Source organism: Psammomys obesus, unplaced genomic scaffold (assembly GCF_907164565.1).
Source record: "Psammomys obesus unplaced genomic scaffold, mPsaObe1.curated_primary_1811, whole genome shotgun sequence".
Lineage (NCBI taxonomy): Eukaryota > Metazoa > Chordata > Mammalia > Rodentia > Muridae > Psammomys > Psammomys obesus.
This window is the reverse complement of record NW_026585685.1, coordinates 1,559,221-1,581,823: the sequence shown is the minus strand read 5'-3', so window position 1 is coordinate 1,581,823 and position 22,603 is coordinate 1,559,221. Positions and strand designations below refer to the sequence as shown.

The 22,603-nt window shown below is 37.8% G+C and overlaps 1 protein-coding gene across 2 annotated transcripts in view; it reads left to right on the top strand.

The window, feature by feature from the left end:
* The window catches only part of Man1a2 (mannosidase alpha class 1A member 2), a 132,985-nt gene that overhangs the window by 74,405 nt on the left and 35,977 nt on the right, over positions 1-22,603 (top strand). For both annotated transcript variants that reach the window (XM_055628394.1, XM_055628400.1), the window contains exon 8: positions 3,102-3,195. In XM_055628394.1, the coding sequence (XP_055484369.1) occupies positions 3,102-3,195 (94 nt within the window). The remainder of the gene's footprint in view (positions 1-3,101; positions 3,196-22,603) is intronic.

The following is a 22,603-nucleotide window of genomic DNA, read 5'->3' as shown; positions in this document are numbered from 1 at the left end:
ATCTATCTATCTATCTATCTATCTATCTATCTATCTATCTATCTATCTTCTTTCTACTTAGAACATATTTAAAGTATTTATTAAGAAGTTATAACCACTATTTTGTAAAATTCTATTCTCATTTCTAATCAAGGTCTGAACTCTGTAGCCAGCATGCTAAAACAAGAAAGTCAAAATTTTAAAGTTGAATAATTTCAAAGGAAGAGAGAAAATACTGTTTATTCACAGAGCATTTGGTTTATTCTACTGAATATTTTAAAATAGTCTTACAGGTTTGTGGGTTTTTGTTTCTGAAAGAAGGGTTTTCTTATTTATGGGGCGTGGCCGTGGAGGCTCAAGTCAGGGTTTCTCTTTGTAGTCCTGGGTGACCTAGACTCACTTTGGAGACCAGGCTGGCCTCCAACTCCTAGAGATCTGCCTGGCTCTGCCTCTCTGAGGAAAGGAGGGTTTTCTTTTTCATTTCCTTTATGGTGAAGTGTATCTTACCTCAGGGTATTGTGCGTGCTAACTGTTGGTTCTATTATTGGTTCTAATACCAGAACGTTAGAACTTGACTATTTAAATACAGATGACCACTATGAATGTAAAGCTCAGCTCTCGCCTCAAAAGCAGATAGAAATATTTATTTTAGAGCCAAATGTGAGCATCCTGTTGCCCTGCCCTCACCCCCAGAACACAGATTCAGGTTATTGTTTCAGCAAAGTAATAGTTTCAAGGAATTTTTGTAATAACGGAACAAAATAAAATCTTAAGTGAAGACTCACATTAAAATATATTCGTGGAAACGTTAGGGATATGAGTTACAGCAACGTATATCTCTTTCTGGGTCTCAGATGCTAATTGATAACACTCTTAGCCTTTGGGCTGTTAGAAGCCAGAGGTCTGTTAGGACATTTCAAGAAGAAGATCTAATAGTCATAAGGAATTAGGTTACACACAGAGGTAGGTAAGGAATGGCTATTAAGAAGTGTAGATATGCTCTAAGATAGTTTAGTTCTGAACCCAAAATATTCTAACATTGTATAATAATGGTATTTTAACTAGTTAACCATCCTTATAGAATCTTTAACATGGACATGACTGTATCTTTTTCTACTTAACTTTACACTAGAAACAAATGTTTAGTTGCAGAGGTATAAAATATCAACCCAGACTTAAATTTCTTGTTTATATTAGCTGCAAAAAGTAAGAAAGTATCATTTATAAGAAGTTACCTTATGTCGCAGGAACAAAACTTCGTTTACCACAAATCTGTGGGGGTAAGTTCACAGTGAGGATAGGGTAGCAGCTGATGGCGAGGACTTTTTGGACTAGGAAGAAGTGTGCTAAGAAGTTAGGAAAGTATCCTTGCAACAGTCTCACAGGCAAGTTAAGTTTGTCTGCCAACTTCAGTGAGGGAAAGAGTGACAGATGTCTGTGTTGCAGGCATCTAGGATTCCAATCTCAGCTGCCCAGGGAGAAGGGAAGGTTGGAAACCTCAGTCTTTTATGTCAAAACTTCCTTGTGAATACTTAAGTCAGGAAAGCAGATGATAGTCAGTGTGGCAATATACACCTGTAATCCCAGTACTGGCAAGACTAAGACAAACGAACCTGTTAATGCCAATGTGGACTCTTTGATGAGTTTTTTAAGAGTCCTCCCCCTCCCAAAAAAGGGGGAGGGGGAAGAATGATGATGAATAAATCATTCAAACAGAGTAAGTACATAATTTGTAGAGATTTATCAGAACAAAAGAAGGGAAGGACCATGGGAATAACAAACACCAAAGGGAGAAAACAAAACAAAACAAAATCCTGGCCAAGTATCACCATATGGAAAGCATGGCTCTTCTACACCCCAATTTTTGTAGAATAAGAATATAAACTGAGATACAGTGCTCATACAGTAAGATGTGCTCAGTTCCAGAGCAGAAGAAATTACTACCAGAAAGAAGGCCAAAGTGGAAACAACACAGGGAATGATGGGTTTGAGTAGTTAAGGAAGGACTTAGAAGACAGAACTTAAAAATGCTATTAGAGACAGCAAGAACACAGTGAGAAAAGAAATAATGTGCTGAGAAACACAGACAATATTATATGTAATTTCACATGTCAAAAGCCAAGTTTTTTTTTTTTTTTTGGCTTTTCTAAAGTCATTTAGAAGTGTCTAAAAGTGTTGAGTGCTATCATTCACATTGCAGCTGTGCATGATGGTGGCCTTATATACGGAAGAGTCTAGTGATAAAGGTAGATTCTTGAGCTTCTTCTAAAACACCATGCCAAACCCAGTAAAAAAAAAAAAAAAAAAGATGATGAGAATCATTGTACTTAAAACTATTAGTGTGCTCAGGTCCAGAAAGCTGAAGTATATATATGCTGTGGGAGAGAGTATATTCCAAGTCAAACCATCAGTCATATTTAAGGACAGCATGGACATATTATCTTCTCAAAATCTGAGTGATCACAATTTTAGGTAAAAATAACTTCACAAGACTAAGAATACAAGAAATAGAACACCTTTTTCTGCTGCACTGCCTGTTCCCCATTTGAAAGCACCTATCAGACCTAACCAATCTACAGAGCAGAGCAGAGTTGGGCTTTTGGGAAATCATCAGTCTCTTAATGTATTTTGTGATTCCTTTTTCCTCCCTTAATCTCAAGGAGAGCTTTAAGAATTTAGGGGAAATGTTTTATTGGCAGAGTATTTAAAGCCAGCAGTTTGATTTTTACTTCAAGTACTTCATCACTTACTAAATTCAAATGAATACTTTTCATAGAAAGTTTTGATTCCATTTCTCTGAAGTTATTTTTATTCTTATATTTGAATATATACAGGGATATATCTGGAATATCTGGCTGATGTTTCTGATAGTCAAATCTATATAATAAACTGAGAGTTTAAAATATTGTGTGAGCTTTTTATTTTGCTACTTCTATTATTGTTTGATTTTAAAATAATACTATAACTAATGCATCACTTAAGAAACAAGCCATGACTACCACACATGACAGGGTAGAAGATGAGTGTAGGTTCGAAGTGAGGGAGAAACCAGAGTGTAGGCTAATAGAAAGCCTGATGAGACCTGTTTTTATTAATTACCTTCTTAATTTCATTTTGATTAGGTCATGCACATTCGGAAACTACTCCAGAAAATGGAACGCCCAAATGGTCTTTATCCAAATTATTTAAACCCAAGGACAGGGCGCTGGGGTCAGTGTAAGTATTTCTAGTACAATTGCTGACTTGCTAAAAAGGTTGTTTAAGAAGTATTTGCTTGAGGTGGTGAAAGGAATGCTGTGTGGAATTACAACTCCTAGTCTAGGCCTGACCCTACTGGTTATCTGAACAGCTTCCCTCTTTTGGTCCCTATGGGCACTGCATATACATGGTACACTTATATACATGCAGGCAAAACACTCATGCACACATAAAATAAAAATAAAGGATTTTCGTTTTTAAAAAAACTTTCTGTCTTGCCTGATGATGGTGTGACACATTTCTGTAATCCGAGCACATTGGGGAGCTTGGGCAAAAGGGCTGAGTTTTGAAAATTTTATGTGTATGGGTGTTTTCCTTACAAGTATGTCAGTGTACCATATGCACTATGCACACGGTGCCAAGGGAGGCCAGAAGAGGGCATTCAGATCCCCTTGAGTAAGTTACAGACAGTTGTGAGCTGCCACTGGGAATCAAACCTAGGTCCTCTGAAGATCAGCTATTACAGTTGGGCAGTGGTGGGGACTTTGTTCCCCACACTTGGGGGCAAAGGCAGGAAGATTTCTGTGAGTTCAAGGCCAACATGGTTTACAGAGCAAGTTCTAGGACAGCCAGGGCTGCTGAGAGATAGCTTTTCTGGCAAAACAAAACCAACAACAAAAGAGCAGCCATTGCTCTTAACAGCTAAGCTATCTCTCCAGCCCCAAGAGGATTGTTTTGAATCCAACCTGGACTACATAGTAAAATATGTATTCCGCCCCCCCCCCAAAAAAAAAAAAAATTTGTGCTTTAAGTAGAGTCACAAACTGAAGTGACTCCTCTGTACAGTGTGTGCTGATACCTTAGATAGGACAGGTCAGTTCATCTGACTGTCATGCCTGGACATCAGCCTACCAAGAGCAAAAGAGGGCATATCTTAAGCTTTGTAGTGCATACCTTTAATCGTAGCACACAGTAGGCAAAGGCAAGAGGAACTCTTAGTTCGAGGCTAGCCTGGTCTACATGGATAATTCCAGGCCAGCCATATATAGTGAGACTCTGTCAAAAGGTGGGAGGGGATGAGAGTGGTTATGCCTGTTAGAGGACTTGGTGGGCAAAAGACTTGGTGGCTTCTTTGTGAAAAGGAAGTATTGGCAAGGGGTCTCACAAGAATATTTTCTTTTATGTATCTATAAGTACTTTGCAGAAATATGGTGTGACACTTTGAAGGATAATGAATAACAATCATATCTTGTAAATAAGAACATTGTTTGAGATATGAATGAATTCAGAATAGATGTAACTTTAAATTATTGGAAAAGGGACAGTTGCCATTGGATGGACTATGTCTAGTTATTCTTTTAAGGAAAAGGGTATTATTCATCTGTTATATACTAGGCTCTTATATGAGACTAAAGATGGTGAAGGAATTAAGGTTTGATCTGATTTTATGGCGTTCCCAGACCAGCAAGATAGGTAGAAACACTGAGAAGTGGTTAGAATATAATATGGTAAATGCCATAGAGAAGTATAGTAGTTAATGTGGAACTGGCAGAAATGATTGTTTTGCCTGGTGGGAAATGTTTTGTTTGCAGAGGTTAATAGTATCAGGGCTTTAGAATTCACCTTTGAAGGTATTGAGTTTCAATCAGTAAATTTTTGTGTGGAAGTGTTGAACTTAAAATTATAGTAATTTAAGGTTTTTATAAATGCTGCTCTCTTTTAAAAAGTAAAGAAACTAAAATAAATACAAGTAACAACTTTGTTTCTAATAAGACATGTTTGTGTTATATGTTAAATTAACAGTAGTATAATGAAGTAGTAAATGAGAGACAAAGGTAACAATCATTTGATTTTAAGTATTGAAATGAAAGCACAGTTAGTTCTGCCAGTGAAAACCATGCCAGTCTGAATACCAGGAACTGGAAGGTGTTTGCCATGGATTGTCTTGCAAGCTACTTTTCAGAAATTGCTCATAGATCCCATGATTTTTTTTTTCTCATGTACTTTCCCCCTCTTCCTTAGTTCTTTACATGGAATTTACCTTTTTCTTTGCTTTGAAGAAATATAAGAGCTAGTGTTCATACTGAATAGAAATATTTTTGAAAAACCAAAAGGTTTAGAGCTGCATTTGTAAAACAAAAATGTAGTTTTTTTATGCTATAAAATGAGGGACTAGATTGGATGTCTACTTAGTAATTTTGACAAATCAGATTGTAACATTTACCTCCCTATATTAGTTGAGATTTTGAATTTCTAATGTGGAAAAATTATGCTCAGTTTCTGCAGTATCTCTTGGCTGTAGAATATCTCAGTGTATGTTTTATATAGCATAACTATTTAAGTGTCTAAGATGAAAAACATAAAAAGCTAATTAAGGGTTGCATGTATAATCAGAGAAGCTTTTCTTACAATATACAGTATAAAGTCAGAAGCAAGTGTCAAGTCTAACCATATATACAGCTTAACTTACATTTCCTAGCAATTAAAGGTAAATTTTACAATAAGAAGATACACTTGAACATATTTAGAAAATGATTTTTGTTCCCTTTCTATATTAGGACCTCTTATAAGATCATGAGAAATAGATGCTCACTCACAGAGTGCTGAGGTAGGAGGAGGAAGCAATTCAGAAAAGGAAAACTTAAGTGATCAGTGAGCCTATACTGTTCAGGTCAGAAGATATTGTGAAAAGAAGTGGTGCTTGGAGACTACTTTGTTGGGACATTTCTTTCAGTATAGACTACTATTGTACTACTATGTGCAAAGACTGTCTATGTAGACCTTTACCTAGAGATCTCTGTCTTGCCCATTTTATGGTGCTCATGATCAGGTCAGTGCACTTCAACAGAAGCACAGTTCTTTGACCCTGTAGACACAGTGTTTCAATGAGTGTTAATATTTTTTGCATTCTGAATCTAGCAGTTATTTACTGAACCTAGGAATTATTTACAGTTGTAATAATTTTGAAACATTCTAAAAGGTTTTTATACAACAGAACTTTTTGTAGTTATAGAACATGAATATAGTCACTAAACAAATGATAAGTGAGCACTTGAAACATTGTTATTCTTATGGCACTGTGCTTTAAACTTTATTATTTTAATAGGTTTTAAAAACTTTATATATGAGCACTGCCTCTACAGCATCCCTGCTCCCTTCCTCCATCTCTCCCCCGTGTTTACCCTCCCACATTTATCATCTTTCCTTTAATAATTATTGCCACATGTATTGTGTGTGTGCCTATTTAACTTTGCTTGTAAATATGTGTGACTAGGGCTGACCGCTTGAAATTGCACAAGCCATATGGGAGCTCCTCTCTGGAGAACTTTCACTTTTCCTTTCTCATCTAGGGGTGGGACTGTATGTAACTTCCCCTCTCTGTATTGGCATCTCAGCTGGTGCTGTCACTGTGCTGGTCTTGAAAGTTCATGGGCATATTTTCTTCATCGTGTCCAGAGGATACTGTCTAACAGCAAGATGTCTCAGCCTCTGGACTTCACACTGTCTCCACCCCCTTTTCCATGATTTTCCTTGAGTCGTAGATGTAGAGGTTATGGTGTAGATGTAACAGGTGGGGTTGGGGGCACCCTGCATTCACTTACCCCGCATTTTGACTGGTTGTGGATCTCCATAATGGTCTCTTATCTGTTGCAAAATGGATCTTTTGATGGGGAGTGAAAGCTGTGCTTTTCTGTGAATATAAGGATGAGTATTTAGAAAACAGAAATTACATAGGTTTAGGAACCTGTCAGAAGAAGGTACTCTCAGTTCTACAACCTATCCATATGTAGCTGGCTATGTGTAAAGTACCAGGCATGAATTCCCTCCTGTTGAGCAAACTTTAAGTCCAATTAGACAGCTGTTTGTTTACTCCCAAGGCAAGAGTACTCCTTTTGTACCATTGTGGAAATCTTCTGAGTCTAGCCATTGTTGTGGTTCAGTGTTGTAGCATTACAGCTGGGTAGGACTATGAGCTGTTCCTTTTCCTAGGCAGCTTGAATGACACCATCCAATACTATAAGAGCCACTCCTCACAGAACAGACTTCCTGGTCAGTTCCAGCGTGGTTCTCCCAAGTCCTTTGTCTGAAGAGTGTGGTGTCTTCAGGAATAGAGCATTACCTTTAAATTCTGGTAATAAACAGAAATAGAAGGTTCTCCACTGTACAACCAACACCACATTTTCTTTAATAAGTGTTAAAGAAAAAACTTGATAAACACTGAAAAAGACTGAAGATGAATTCTATGAAAATTATTTTAGAATGAATTTTTTAAAATCCAACTAAATTTAAAAGCCTGAGCTACAAAACCCTCAGATGAATATCCAGGCCAATAGATTCCTTAATATGATGCCAAAACTAGATAACCATAGGAAAATAAGTTAGATTTAAATAGAATTTAAAACATATGTGCATCAAATGACACTATTATGAGTTAAAGATAACCTACCAAACAAGAGTTACATGTATGGTGGGTATATTTCCACAATAAATCAACAAGAAGGTAACATAAACAAAAATAGACCAAATTGTTTGAATAGTTATTTTTCCCAAGAAGATATGCAAGTGGAAATAAGCAAATGAAAAGTGTATAGTGTCCTCGTGGAAATGCAGATGAAACCCACTGTGAGATAGATATCTAACTACCACTTCTCATGTCCCATGGTGGCTGTAATCAGAAGAGCAGAAGCAATCCTTGGCAAAGGTGGGGAAAGTAGAGCACTTGCCATTTCTGGTGGGAACAGGAAATGTTGCAGCCAGGGTAAAACCCTGGCAGTCCACCCCCCCACCCCCGCCAAAAAAAAATTCAAATGAATAGACATCAAATGCATGGAAAGCAGACTCAGATACCTATATCCCAGTGTTCACAGAAGCCAGGGGCTGGAAATGAGCTGCTCTTCATATGGTTTGTCCTCTAGGGGTGCAGTTGCTGGACACTGTGAGGTAGTGAAACATTGAGGCTATGAGAGTTCCAGAAATGGGTAGTGTTCATGATTACTCATCTGTGAACATAACTACTATCACTAACTAGAGCACTTTACAGTGGTACATAGGGAAAAAGTTGGGTCATTGGAGCCCTGTCTCCAGAAGGAGTTGATACTGCTCTGGTGGAGGGAGGTAGCTCTGATGAGGATGGATTGTTTTAGAATAAACCCACCCCATATAGCTGGCCCTCTACCAGTTCCCTGTCTGAATGCTTGGCTATGTTTGATGTAGCCTGATTGCCTTCACTAAAGTTGAGTAGATATTGACACCACGATCTGGAATCATCAGAATTGTGAATTAATTAAATCTCTGTATTAATCCTAGCTTTAGATCCTTATGGTATAAGTGTTACAATATAATATTACTCTGTGATTTTTAAAAAAGGAATGATACATTCTACAATATAAGTGAGCCCTTTAAAAACAATATGCTAAATGAACAGATAACCAAACAACAAAACCCACATACACATTATATACTATATAAATAATATATTTATACATACATGATTGCACTTACATCAACACAGATTCATAGAGATAAAAAATAGGGTAGAAGTTAGCAGTGGCTTCAGTGGAAGAGAAATGGAACTATATTATATCTATAACCCCAGCAGTCCAGGGATAGAGAGAAACAAGAAGGTTGTGAGTTTGAAGCCAACCTGAGCTATAGAGTGAGTATTAGTATAGCTTGGCTTTATGTGAAACTGTCTCAAAACAAAACCAAACTGAAAGGTCAAGGATAAAGAAAGTCAAGAGGAAAAACAGCTTGCTGATAGTTCAGGCTGTTGTTTTATTTTATATTTTTGCCCAGGGTAGGGAGAATGGCCGAGGGGTCTCTGAGAATCAGTGTCTTCTCTGCTTACAAGCTGGGGTATTATAGTGCAGAGGCAAGGACTGAGAAGTTTCACTTCTGCTGTTCAGTTGGCTGGTGCTGATCATAACAGTGAGCAGTCAGTAAAAGGTTAGGTGATCAATAAGCACCTCTCCTCACTGGCTATTACTAGGTTCACAAGGAGGGCAGTCAAGAATCCCAAGAGACAAGTTACTTTACATCTAAGAGCTATATTACTTGGTTCCTGGAATTGACACAGTTCAACCAAAATGGAGGAGTTTTACAAAATGGCTCAGCTCTGGCTAACCAATGAACAAAACAAAACAGTGGAAGAGAGAAGAGAATAAAGAGTTGTTTGCGCAAGGTTTCAGTTTATGGTGATGAAAAAGTTTGGGAACGGGTAGTGATTGTGGTCACTTGTTGAACATAACCAGTATCACTGACCAGCATACTTCACAGTGGTGCAAGTAACACTGTTTGTGTTATGCAGCGTTCACCACAATAAGAGGCCCAATCCAAAAGGAGAACTTATTTGTCACTTTTTTCACAAAATAAATATAAATTACTTTGTAATATATTCATCATCAGCAGTTATTAATTTTGAAAATGCTACAGAAAGCGCTATTCACTGGCTATTTTGGCAGACAGATTTTAAGACCTTAGCAAGTTGCCGTCATACCCTGTTAGCAGCTGCACTCCTACTAAATTGTCTGATTTGTTCTTTCTTGTGTTTTTGTATGTTTTATATCAGTTCTGGAAAGTATATCAAATTCCATCATTATCTTGGATCAGTGTACATCTGTCATATCTATAAATAGACTGCAAAACAAACATTTAATTGAACTGAAAGTTAACCATTCAGCTTTGGCTAACTGTATTATAATTAGAGTGATGATAATGTGTGACGTGTACATAGCAATCAGAGAGTAATTGCTAGTAATTACTGTTAGGATAAGGACTTGGTAACAGATATAAAAAATACTACAAGGAACCTAGATTTAAAGGCAAATCATTGGTTCTAAATTCTTTTTTACTTTAGTTTTCTCAGTTTTAAGTACACTGATTAGCCTGTACGATTTGATGATTTAAAATTAAGCCAATGTAGAAAACCAGTCACTACCAGTTCATTAAGTTTATACAACTAAATTTAAAATTGTGGAAAGATTAGAATGGGTATAATGTTTGGAGTTACAGTACAAACCTTGGTTTTCCTGCTTAACATTTTAAGTAAAAGGTTGAGCGTCTGTGCTTCTGTTATTTCTCCTAGTGATTTCTTTAGTATGGAGCTCACGGTCATGTTTATGAGATAATGTATTTGAAAATGCTTCACACCCGCTTGTATTCTGGATTTGTTTTGGGGGCTGCTTCTAGAAAGAGCTTCTGTTAGAAACGTCTCCGCAGACCGCTTGACTGCTGAGATGGATGTGAGAGTGGCTGGCAGTTAGGCATGCTTTAAGATGTATCCTCAGTTTCTGAAAATCAGAAGAATCTTGTAACATGTGGTCATCAGATCTGACACATAGGCAGTCCCGAGTCAGTGGTTCAGAGAAGCCAAACTATTGAGTGATACTTTATGGTTGTAGGTCTTAGGTAGACCTTAGATTTCTGTACTGTTCTCTCCTAGGCCAGCTGCCCAGGAGCGTGAATGGATCTGTAAGGAAACCGAGACAAATTCCCACAGCTTATTACATCAGTCTACCCTCACAGTAGTTCCAATAGAAAAACACATTTTTCCTCATCCATAGAGCCTGAAGACTTACATCTTCTGTTTCATTTGTTCTATTTAGTTCTATTTGTGAGTTGTTAGTTTTGTTTTGCTTTATTTTAACCTAAGTACTTGGTAATCTTTTCTTATAACAAATTCAGAAATTGGCGTATGGTACCAAAGTGCAAAACGCTTAAAAAAGGAAAAAGTGTTCTTTAAAATACACTTACTGGGATTGGAGTGATGGCTTAGTTAAGAGCACTGGTTGTTCTTCCAGAGGACTGGGTTCAATTCCCATCACCTTCATGGAAGCTCACATCCATTTGTAACTCAAGTTCCAGGAGATATAACACCTTCTGGCCCTGTGGACACGTCACACATGTGGTCCACAGACATATGTGCAGGTGAAACACCCATATATATATAATAATAAAATAAACACTGATGACAACAATGGCCCTGTTGCTGAGTCAATGCTGGAGCTTATTTGCCTGACCCTTCACTACTTTTCTTACCATTACTAAATCTCTCCTGATGACAAACATTAGCTCTTAAGGATAATCTTTTAATTTGTACTGTTATACATTACCAGTCTATAGTGCTATTTTTCACCAAAATATTCTCTTGCATTTTGTTCTCAGCACACTTCTTCAACAACCTGAGTTCAGTCCCCAGGGCCCAAGGTGAAGGGAGAAAACCAGCTCCTAAAGTTTGTCCTCTGTCTTGTGTGCATACCATAGCCATATACTCACACTCATAATCATAAATAAACTGGAAGAACTGTACTTCCTGTTTTGAACTGTTGAATACACTCTCCAGATATATGATGCCATAGGGAAAAAAAATTGGAATATCATCACAATGTTACTGGGAATCTCTGTGCTTTAAATGCAGCAGCCACTTTGCTTAGCTGTCAGCATCTGTTTCTTTGCTTGAAGTACTTGCTTTCTAGGACATTCTTTTGCTTTTGTTTTAGTCTCAGTTAGCTGTACTAAGTCTTTATGAATTTGCTCTTTGTCATCCCTACTCTTTGCCTTCTTTCCAGTGCTATAGTGTGAAATACCAGCTGCATACTAACTGTTGTGTGATACTGTTTTTGAGGATATAAAAATCATCTACTCACCTAGATAGAGAACCAAGAACAGACTAAAATGAGATACCACCAAAATACAGTTTGGTGAATCAATGAGTTTTATTGTGGATACTTGGAGAAATATGGTAAGGGAGCAGAAATGACTCAAAGACAGCTGCGTCACCAAAGCCCACCCCAGCATAGTTAACAGTTCACGAAAGCTGGAAACCTCAGGTGCATTTCATAGCCTGTAGGCAGCTCAACAGCTTGGCGACTTCTTCTTTGAGGCAACACAGGTGGTCTGAGCCTCTCTTAGACATCTCAGATGATCTCTGCTTCTTCCAAGCAGCTCTGCTTGTCTGATCCTTGTAGACAGCTTGGTTGGTCTCTCTCTTTCCCTAGGTGGCTCAGCTTGAGCCTCTTTTAAGCTCAGCTTGTCTGAGAGTTTCTCTCAGCAGTCCTTTCTGCTTAAACATGCTTGGAGAATGAGGCGGGGGGGGGCCCTACTGAATCTGTCAGTTTCAGGGACTTCTGAGTCTTTGAGATGTTTACTTCCTGAGCTTATTAAGGAGGTTCCCTATAGTGTGAAATGTTCCATCTTCCTTTAGAATATCTTTTATCTTAACTAGCTTCCCTCAAAAATAAAACAGTTTTATCTTTGAGGAAAAAGCCACATAACACTGACAAATCTCAGATTTAGAGCGCTAGTCTTCTTTATCCTTTGTCTCCACTTGTCTGTTAGACTTCTTTATTGAAACATTCAGTAGATTCCTCAAGTGCATGTCAGTATCAATAACCCAGTTTTTTTTTTATAGTTCTTGGTGTCATAAAACCCTGTGTTTCTCTAGTTCTTTCTGTTTCTGTTTTTTTTTTTTTTTCTGTTCTTGCTTATGCCAGAAATCTCAGTGTTATTTTTATTTCTTTATCTCACACATAACCTCCAGTTTTTCAGGAAATTCTTTTCCATTTACCTGTGAAATGGATCTAGGATCTAGGTACTGCTTATCCTGTGGTGAGTCTCTCTCTCCTCTTTATATTTTTGTGACAGCACTTTCCAATGGCTGAATTACAAGATGTCTTTGTAACTTCAAAAAGGCTCCTATGTTAAGCCTTGGTTGCCAGCAATTGGGCATATGTGAAAAGAGTAGATCCTGAGGACTCTGACCTAATTTATTGATAAAGCCTTTGTGGAGTCACAATATTGGGACTTCCTGGGAGCTGGAGAGAAGTAGGCAGAGGACCTAATTGGAGGGAGGAGATTACTGCAGGCATTCCCTGGGAAGATCTACCCTGTCTGGCCCCATTTCCTTGCTAGTATGGGGTTAGAGGTAGGATTCAACTATAGGCGTCCTTCCTTAGTATTCTCTCCTGATAATGTAGAAACAGTGGAATCAGGGACCGTGAACTATAACCTCGGAGACTAAAAATAAGTCTCACTTTTAAGCTGTTTCTTCAAGTATTTATAATAGAGATGATAAACTAGCAACAGCTCCTAATTGGTCTTTCTCGTATGTCTTCATTGTGCTCTAATATGGGAACCAGTCACTTTTTACTTTATAAATTGTACTTCATTGTGTGACTCTCCAGTGACTTTATATTTTACTGTCAGAGTATAACTGAAGTTTTTATGTGCTGCCTTTGTTCTTTCTCCTATTAAGTTTTTGTTTGTTTGTTTGTTTTTGTATTCTGTCTCCATTGACAACCCTACCTTGGTGTCTCACATTTACTAAGCTTGTGTTTTATCACAGAGCCATTGAACCTACCACTTGTGCTTAGAACAATCTTCCCAGAGATATTCATGCAACTCACCTTATTATTGTCTACATTTTTTTTTAAATTTAAGTTAGCCTTAGAGATAAAAAGTGTAACCTGCTTTCCCGTTCTACCAGTCTGACTTCCAGACCCATACATTGTATACTTCTTTGCTTTTGGATAGTTACTGAGAACACAGAATCTGAGCAGACTAGCTGGATCTGAGTCACGTCTGCTACATTCTAGCTTTGAGTTATGTCTGCTACATTCTAGCTTTGTGACCTGATTATTTAACCAATTCACATCTGAGTTTCCTCCTCTGTACAGTGTGGATAATAGCAGCATAATAAACGTTATGAGGCTGTTGTAGGAATGGACTGGCTTAATATACGTAAAGTACTCAAAATAGTATCTGATACATAGTGGCCCTTAGTGTTTGCTCTTTATATTGCTTATTTTTCATCTCTCAACAGAATACAAGATCCATGAAGGCAGAGTGTTTTGTTAATTTTATTCCCTTCTTATCTCTACTGCCTAGAACAGGGCCTGGCACATCGATGCCATTGAAGAAATGTACAGTGAAAGAGTAAAAAGTTTTAGACATTATCTCAATTGATCTATTTGTAAATTTAAAAATGTCATTCTTCATTTTTCAAACTTGCCTCTCATATTTGCCTAATGAACTCATAGTTCTGAATAGTCTATGCTGACTCACTGATTGATCTATAAGCTTATAGACTTAGGGGATAAATGCTATTTTTCTTTTTCTTTTTCTTTCTGTTGATGGAGAAAATGAAGTGCATAGAGGTCAAGCCATTTGCACAAGGTAATAACAAATAGTGAGCACAGAGCAAAGCCAGTTAGCACAGGAGACTGGCTTCAGAGAACATGTATGTGCCACACCCCATGACTTTACACTCTGCTGCCTTTTCTCTTGTGCTTGCTGATCCAGTGTCTGTTGTGACCTTCGCCCCTGTCCAACATTCTTTCAGTGTTCATATTATCTCTAATGCATCAGTGTATCTGTTACATGTATCCCTGAGTAAACTCCCTTTCTTGCATTATTCAACTTAGCTTATTCCTGAAAAACTTCCTGTTACCTGATTTTTTTTTTTGTTAGACCCATTTAGATATTTAACTAGCATCCCAAAATTCAATCGGGCAGTTTTTATATCTTTCCTTTTAAGCCATTCTCCTCCAGTGTTCCCAGCTTCAGTGAGGAACACCGTTTGTCACTCTGCTGCAGTGACCTGGCATTACCCAGCATTTTCCCCAATAGAAAGCATACTTGGGAATGTAATAGTCAAGAAAGATGTTCAGTTATTTTAAGAAGTTAACAATAAACATCAGATGCTAAGAAGCAAGTTACAAATAAAAGGGGACGAGGGGCCTCATGAGAAAGAAACTGAAGCGGCCAAGGGTTGAGAGCCAGGACTGTTGTAGAGGACAGGTGCTCTGTCTTCCTAGTGATCAGAGGATAAAGAGAGCTCAGAAAATAGAAGGACTTGTTTTCTGCGCCCTCTTGCCTCCAGTTTTCTATATTTTCTTCCTATCTGTTGAGAGAGATAAGGAAGAGCATTGGGGGACTTAGATTTCAGAAATCTGCTTTAGGTCACAGGAAAGAATGCTAAATCAAGTGGTCAGTAAGAAGATGAGAGGTGGTATTGAGGTCTCCTCTGATGGTGGATGTTGAGTCTGGTGTTAATAGTAGAGAAGACGGTGGAGTTGATCCAGAGATGACATGTTGATTGGGTGCAGCCGCAGAGGAGAGGAGCCGCATTTATAAATGCTTGGATGGCAGGTAGTTCCTCTGTACTTCTTTCCTGTTCAGCCTTCGCTGCATAGGCGCTCAGGATATAAGAGAACAAACATTCCTGGACATTTGTCCTTCTCTTTTATCTGCCCATCTGTTTCCATTTATGCAGTCAGCCAAGTGCTACTGAAGGTCATCAGTATTTCAGGTGTGTTACCATAAATGTGTGATTTGTAGTTCCTGGTGGACTACCCTGGTCAGTTCTATTACTTTGATAGTTTACTCGCCTATCTTCTGTTCTCTTTAGATTTTCTGCATGATCCTCCTACACAAGCCTCTCTTTTGGCTATTTTCAAGTTTTGGATAATTTTAGTTTAGATATATCTTTAGTGTCAAAGTATGTAGAGTTGTAATTTTCAGTGTGAAAATTAAAAAAATTTAAGGTAAAACAAACAAGGTTGTTGGGCTTCTACTAAATACTCTTTGTTTCTTTGCTTAAAAACTGCTTTATTCATAAGATATAGTTAGTAAGAAGCCATTAGAAAACGTTAATGTCAAGTTCTGAAACATCACACTTGTGAAAGCCATCACAGCAATCAGAATAGGTTACATACTTACTGTCTGAAAAAAAAAAAAAATCATGTTCTGTTGGGCTCTCTTTCACATTGTCCTCTTCTCGCACTCCTCAGGCAGCCATTTGTCTGTTTTACATGTGCTTGTGTTTTCTGTAGCCACATGCAAGGGTGTGTTCTTGGCATGGCTTCAGTTACTCATTATAATGTTGAAATTCATCCATATCATATATATATCACTAGTTTGAATAATACTTGATTGTGTGATATTTCTGTAATTTGTATGTCTAATCTCTTCCTGGTGGACATTTGAATTGTTTTTTTCTTTGGGGCTAAAAATAAAGCTGTGTTAACATTCCTGTGAAAGCCTCCGTGCACTCTGACTTCTCATGGGTAGCTATCTAGGATGACTACATTGTTTAGCAGATGTCAAATATTTTAAGAAACCACCAGTTTATTTTCAAAGGGAATATACCATGTTACACTCTGCATTCCTCTGTATACTCCCAATACTCAATAACCAGTCTGTTAATTTGACTTATTTTCATAAGTGTGTAATGATAGCTTATTTTAGTTCAATTTAATTTTAATTAGTGCTTCCCAACTGTCTGGTGTTAAACACTGTTTTATATGACATTTAGTATGCATTAGAGATCTTTGGTACATTGTCTGACAAAATTTCTTGTGTATTGCTTATTTGTTTTTAATTGGGTTTATTTTTTTATTTTTATTTTTTATTTATTTTTTTTGAGACAGGGTTTCTCTATGTAGCCCTGGCTGTCCTGAAACTTGAGCTGTAGACCAGGCTGACCTTGAACTCTGAGATCTTCCTGCCTCTGGATCCTGAGTATTGGCATTAAAGGCATGCACCAACACCACTCAGTTGTTTAATTTTTTAATTGTTGAATTTTCTGATTTTATTATATATTCTACCTACAAAGCCTTTGTAAGAAATAGTCTTAACAATACCTTTTTCTAGAATGTGGCTTGTGTTTTCATTCTCAGTAGTGCTGAAGAATAAAATATTCTAAAGTTTTTTTTTTTTTATCAGTCTGTTTTTTATAATAGATCAAAGTACATTTTGTGCCTGTAGATATCCAAATAAAGTAGTACCTTTTGCTGAAAAAGCTCTTCACTCTTTACCTCTTTCTTTGTTGAAGCCAGCTGGCTGTATAGTTAGCTATTGGGCCTGGGTTCTGTTCTGCTGTACTGCTGTTTGTTTGTGCCTATGACAGTACCTTGGCTGTTTTGAATATTACTGGTTTAGAACGTGTTCTTGTTTTGTTTTTGTTTTAGCGTTTATTTATCTCACTCATTGACTTTGCAGTACTGGAGATTGGGCCTACCGCTTCACATAGTTAAAGCAAGCTTTCATTGAGCCATGTTCTGTCCTCCTAGGGTCCTTTGAGAATCATCTTGCCTACGTCTATTGAGTCTCAAGATCTGCTTGAGGAGAATTGACTTAACTCTAGTCAGGATTCTAATCCATTAAGAAAGTACCTCTACTTTATTTAGTTTATAATTTCACACAGATACTTTGTAATTTTCAGGACACAGGTTTTTGACATGTTTTACCACAAACATGCCATATGTTTACTATTATAAATGACATTTTTACTGGGCGTTGGTGTCACATGCCTTTCATTCCCAGCTCTGGGAAGGCAGAGGCAGGGAGATCTCTGTGAGTTTGAAGCCAGCCTTGTCTACAGAATGAGTTTTAGGACAGCCAGAGCTACATAGGGAAACCTCTCTTGGAAGAAAAAAAAGTCATTTTTAATAGATTTATGATTTATGTAGGAATATGTGTGTCCAGGAAGCTTGAAGAGGCCATTGGATACCTTAGAGCTGGAGTTACAAGTGGTTGTCGTTAAGTCCCAAAGAAATCCAGGACCAATGGCCAACTCTGGTGTCTTAGCATACCAAAATATCTGTTTGGCCTCTAGGCTCACTCAGTAACAATGGATCCTCTCTCTACCTCTCACCTTGCCACCTGCATACCTTAACCCTGTCCAGCCAAGGGGCTTCTCTTCTCTTTCCTCAGCTTCTCTTTCCTATATAACTATATAGGGTGCCATTTTAGCCACCCTATTTATTGGTTTCATTGATTCTCTTTAGCCACCTCTTTTTCTCCCTGCTCTTTCCCCACAACCCTATGGCCCAGCTCAGTCTGGACTCTTCCAGATGCCTCTGGCTGTTCTTTCCCTCTATAAAATAAAATCCTTTTCCTCAACTTACCTTGGAGTGGTCATGTCCTCATTTTCATTCAGTAGTTGAATTGTCAAGCATGAATGCTGGAAATGGAACTTGGGTCCTTTGCAAGACTAGCACGATCTCTAAATCACTGGGCCAACTGGAGCATCTCTCCAGCCCTTATAAACAACATTTTTTATTTGAATATCTGTTGTCTTGTTAGTTAGCTACAGAAATAAATTGTTTTAGTATATTAATCATATTAATATATTTAATAAATGTATATAAGATGTTTAATATATCAATCATTGTTTATTTCCAGTTTGCTTGCTATTGTTTGCAGTTTTTTAAATCTATTACACTTAATGTTATCTTTCAGATTATTATACATAAAAAATGAAAAATGTGGATATTCTTGTCTTCCTCCCGGTTTCAGGAAGACATCTGTTGCTTCGCTGTTCTGTATAATGCTAGCGGCATGTTTTGTTTATTTTTCAGTTGTTTATCTGGTAGGTGCCTATTAATAGGTTAATTAAGGGAGTTTATGGTGATGGAGCCTGCTGGGAGTTTGAACCAGGAACAATATTTTCTACCAAGTACTTTTCCTGCTCACCCCTCACCTCTTTTTGTTATGATAGTAATGAATGTTTTTGATTAGTAAATCTATCATTTATACTACTTGTGTTTACTAATGATATATTATTCCTGTAAAATTTTTGTATGATTGGCTTTTTGTAGGAAATTGCCCTGTGAATCTCTTTTGCCTTTCTATCTTATTCTGGCACCATTGTAATGATGACATCATAGAAATAGTTGTGACACATTCTGTCCTAGTGTTTGTAAGAGTTTGCACAGAATTGTATTGCTTCTTTAAAAATGTAATAAAACTTAACAACATAACCAACCACACAGTCTGGGCTTTTCTTTTGGAAAAGTGTTAAGTCCAGTTTCAAGTTCTTGGACAGAGAAAGGTTTTGTCAGGTTATCTGTTTATTCTGAGTTTTGATATTATACTGTCTCTCAGAATTTGTTCACTTCATTCCTTTTAATTTTTAAATTTTATTTTCCTTTTTCGCTTTGTGTTAGCTTTGTTGTTGCTGTTTAGTTTCTTGAGGTTAAAACAGGTTCTAAATGTGAGAATCCATTTTCTAATAGGGTTCCATACTAGTCCCCCAGAATACTACTCTAGTAGCATCCCATAAGTTATGACATAGTGTGCTCTCATTTTCTTGTGAGTTCACAACTGCTAGAAAATTTTAGCCATTATTTCTTGAAATAATATTTATCCTCCTTTGCCGTCAAGAGATTCCAAACAGCTGATTTTTGTGCTTTTATTTTATTTTATTTTTATTGCTCTTCTTTTTTATAAAAAAAAAATATTTTGTTGTTGTAAAGTTTGTTTTTGGTTTTGCTGGGGATCATACTCAAAGCCTAGTAGGCCCTCTGCAGAGTACTGATCTAAACTTCAGGGGTTTCTGTTTTTTTTTTTTTTTTTTTTTGCTTTACATTGTTAAGAAAGGCTTTCACATGCAGCTTGAAATAGCCTTGAAGTAAAGATCCTCTTGCCTCAGCCCAGCTAGTGTTATAGGTATTTACTAGTGTGTGTGTGTGTGTATTTAAATAACTGTGTCTGTATGTCTTTATGTCTTCCAGATCAACTACCCTTCCCTATGCAGTACCTAGTCATCAGTTTGGTCTATCAGTTTTTAAGTCTCTGACATTGTGGTTTTTATGTTTTGAAATTCAATATGGGTCCTTTATGTCTTCTTTGTCTTCACTTTTTAAATATATGTAACAGTGATAATCACTGACCTCATATCCTCTTCTGTGTAATTACACTACCATGACCATTATATCCCCCTCACTTAGTAGTTGTCCTGACTCTCTAGCTGTCTGTTAATATCTGAGTATATGCCATACATTGTGAATTTTATGATGCTGCATGTTAGAGGAGTGTGTGTGTGTGTGTGTGTGTGTGTGTGTGTGTGTGTGTGTGTGTTTCTGAAAAGCTCTGGGAGGGATATAGTTAGGTTAGCTGGAAACAATTGGGCTTTTTTCCTGTCTTGCTTTTGTGATTTGTTAGGTGACTGGTACATTGTTGAGCCCCACTGGGTTCATTATTTTTTCTACTGAGGCAAGATAATTCTGAGTATTTACTGCATGTCCGGTGAATTACGAGTATTTCTGCAGTAACTGGTAATAATAGGAACTTTCTCATTAGTTTTCATTTTCACTGGACAGTATTCCCTCCAGTCCTTTCATGGTTTCTCGTGACCATATTCCTGGGATTCTGTTTTCTCACCTTCAAAGAGAAACCTAGGAAAACAGAAAATAGCTCTTTTTAGTATTCACTAAAATATAGCCTTTTCAGCTTATTTTGTCTTGCTATTTAATTTTGGTCTTATTCAGAGAGACTCTTTCCCCGTGCAATATCGAAATCTTCAAAGCTGGAATGATTGCTTAGTGGTTAAGAGCACTTGCTGTTCTTGCAGAGGACCTGAGTTCAGTTCTCAGCACTACAGCAGGCAAGCTTACAACGCCTTGTAATTCCAGATCCAGGAGATCTGCCTTCTCTTCTCTCCTTCATAGACACCTACATACAAATAAAATTAAATTCTGTTTTAAAGAAAGCATTCATGAAGAGGCAAACCATGCACTTCAGTGAGGCTCTGCTGGACTCGAGCACAAAGCGAAGAGCACAGAAGGGCTCCCTGTCCAGGTGGCTCATAGACCTCAGTCTGCCGTCCCACACATAACACTGACAGTTGTTGGTTTTTCAGCATTTGAAGTTTGCTGTCGGCATATCATTATGCTCATGCTTGTTGGTTTTTTCTGTACTCTGCTCTCACATGATGGTGGGGTCTCAAGAAGGCCATAGTTGTCCTTGTGTTCCAGGAAAGCTTTGGGGAGGAGTCGTAAGCTTGTAGATCCTGATTCGTGTGTGTTGGGGGAATGGTTTTAAATGCAGCTGTGTTTTAGGTAGGAAACCTTGGTAGGAGGATGAGGACTCTCCCTGCCTTTCCCAGTTCTTTTCCTAGTTTCAAACAGTTTTTTTCTCATGTATACTTCCTTCTTGCTATTCTGAATACTCAAGAAGAAATCCTTGTATATCTCTAGTGCTCTTCTCACCTCCAGATGTCTCCGTTGTACAGAGTGAGTGCAGCCCTGAATAAACGTGTGCTGTTGACATAAGCATGGCCATGTCAAGAACCCCAGCCCCATAAATGCCTCAGCCCCATAAAATGGCAAAGCCTTCCCTAGGCGATGGCAAAGCCTGGTCCACGAGTAGATGTTGATGGTGTGCACTGAAAATGTCCTCAGCGTCGTTTTCTTTCCTCAGGGGTTTAGATCCTCTACCGAGACTGCAGCTACCAAATTAGCTAACCTCCCTTCATTATTCAGCTGTCTGTAAGAATCCCACCTCCCTGTTCAGCTGTATCTAGCAGCAGTTGCTGAGCTCCTGGGGTGCCTTGGCTTGTCCATTCTAGTGCTCCGTGTACCTGATCTCAGCTTTTCTGTTCATGTCTGTGTGACTGTCGTTTCTTCAGGGTTTGGGGACCCAAGCCATTCAAGGAGACTGCACTCTTTCTTATACTAATCTATCATTATACTCCCAGCTTCATTTCTTTATTCGGGGACCTACAGGAGATGGTCAAAGTTCACTGGTCCTGGGTTTCTGCCTGGAAACTTTCTTGAGGCAACAGCTTATGGGCAAGCAGGACTCATATTGTTCCCATCTTTCAGAAATCAACATCTTCTCTTGTCTGATGTTGATTTTCTGGAACAATCATTGTTTTATTTTGTCCTGTGTTTTTTGTTGTTTTAGATAGCAGGGTGAACCTCACAGCAGTAGCTCTATTTTGGCCAGAAGCACTGGACTTTTTCTCCCTCCCCCAGTAGTTCCTGATAGCTTCATTTATGTTACCATGTTGTTTTTTCTTCACTGATATAGACATATGTATATAAATACCATTCAATGATTAATCTTAAATTTTAACTACTGTCCTTGTTCTTTCTATTTTTCTGATATCGACAATTAACTATTGTTTTAACCTCCTTCAGAATTCTGTGAAAACAACATGACATACGTTTCCCTGCTCCATGTCCTAGCCTCACTGTGAACTTGTTTCAAATTCTTAATTTCTTTGTGTATTGTTGCAGTTTATATATGCCGTATACACACACACACACACACACACACATTTAGATCTTAAGGGCATGTCCTCTAGTAGCTTTACAATGAGTGCTCACTATATTACTTTTGTATCACAGTGACTAAAATATCTGAAAACAAGTTAAAGGAAAGAATTATTTATTATGGCTCACAGTTTCAGAAGTATCCATTCATAATAATTAGGAAATCATGGAGGAACAGTGTTTTTTGTATCATGGCAGATGGAAGTAAAGAGGAATACAGGAAAGGGCCAGGGTATGATACAGCCACCTTCAAACACAACACAGAACAGTACAATACAATGTCTTCAATTATCCACTTCTTCTAATTAGCTCCCCATTTTCTATCTTTTAATCACATTCTAGTAATTCCATCACAGTCACTGTATCTC